General features: G+C 34.2%; 1 protein-coding gene across 1 annotated transcript in view; it reads left to right on the forward strand.

Annotated features, from left to right (window-relative positions):
* Adgrv1 (adhesion G protein-coupled receptor V1) overlaps positions 1-1,512 on the forward strand; it is a 549,406-nt gene that overhangs the window by 173,760 nt on the left and 374,134 nt on the right. Inside the window, exon 60 of the mRNA XM_026783832.1 lies at positions 152-269. Coding sequence (XP_026639633.1) covers positions 152-269 — 118 coding nt within the window. The remainder of the gene's footprint in view (positions 1-151; positions 270-1,512) is intronic.

Below are 1,512 nucleotides of genomic sequence, written 5' to 3' on the forward strand. Positions count from 1 at the left end.
AAAAAAAAAAAAAAAGAATTCCGAATTATAGGTGACAAAATGGCCTCTTACACAGTTTATGTGCGTAAATATTATTTTTCTAATGAGAATATTCAAAATTTGATTTCGTTACTATTTTTTGAAACTGTTTCCTCTAATTTAAATGCTATAGAATGAGTACCAAAAGGTCATTGCGTTGCGTACCCTTCAAGACAGCACACTGAAGAAGGACAGGCGCTTCACCATTGAGCTGACAGGAACTGATGAGATAGAAATATCTCCAGTCAAAGGTAGGAAAAATTCACATAATTTTCTAAATTAAATGTATCCAAAAATCAGTAGTTACAAAGATAGGCAGTGCTGGGTTTTGTAATTTTTAAAAGTGTACTTTAATGTAAGTATATATTTATCTGTCTTATAGGCAAAGTTTTTAAAATTAAAATTGTAATAGAATACTTACAATTTATACAATATATGATCAAACATCATATACTTAGGGATTTTATGTTTGTTTTAATGTAAAGCTGTTCATTATAGTATTGTTAATATAATGAAATATGAGCACTAAATGATTAAACGGTAGTGAGCTATTGAATAGTAGTAGTATTGAATGAGTAGTATCTTGGCCTATCAAAAGGCCAAGGCAATTTCTTTATGCAACCAATGAAAGCAACACATAGACAGAAGGACTTCCTACACTAGCAAAAATCTTTTCATTACATCAAAATAAAGAATAATTAATTTTTAAATTGAAAATTGTGTGTGTGTTCATGTGGGTATGTGCATGGGAGTGAAGTGTGTATGCAGGGCAGAAGAACTGACCTCACCGGGGCTTCTGTTACTTTGAGTTATGAACTGCCCTACAAGAGTTGTGAGCTGAACTCAGGTCTTCAGTAAGAACGCTACATGTTCTCTTAAATGCTGAGCCATGTGCCTGGCCCCAAGAATTATTATTTTATGTATTTATAGTAATCATATAGTGCATAATTTAAAAACCACATGAAGTGTGATTATTATAGCTTATATCTATATCTATCTAAAATTAATCACTTGACCATTTAAAATTTTTGTAAACAGGTATCCTGGTTCTTAGATCTTTATAGGAAAGACAATCTTTAATTATTTCATTTTGCTATGAGTAATATAACAACAGAAAGGATGAGAAGTTCTAAAATAGAAATGATTGTTCTACAGTCCTTTTATAACATTGAGACTCATGCTAAACAAGTCTCTGAGACTGCCAGTGGGTGCTGTGCCCAGGGTCCTTCTCAGAAGTGTATAGAACACTAAGATGGTTGGTTACTCTTCCTGCATTTTAGTCCATGGTATTGGCTAACCTGTGAAATTGTCCTATCGAGACACCATATCCTGCATAAGTTTTAAACTAGGTCAGTGACATCTCATGAGAGTGACAGGGCTGATGTTGCACAGGATGACTCTGCACAAAGTAGGAATATATCCATGGGGCAGGGTACACCCGGAATCAGCATAACAAAGCCTATGTGTGTCTGTCCCATTGCAGCAGGGTACACC

Source organism: Microtus ochrogaster, chromosome 19 (genome assembly GCF_000317375.1).
Source record: "Microtus ochrogaster isolate Prairie Vole_2 chromosome 19, MicOch1.0, whole genome shotgun sequence".
Classification (NCBI taxonomy): Eukaryota; Metazoa; Chordata; class Mammalia; order Rodentia; family Cricetidae; genus Microtus; species Microtus ochrogaster.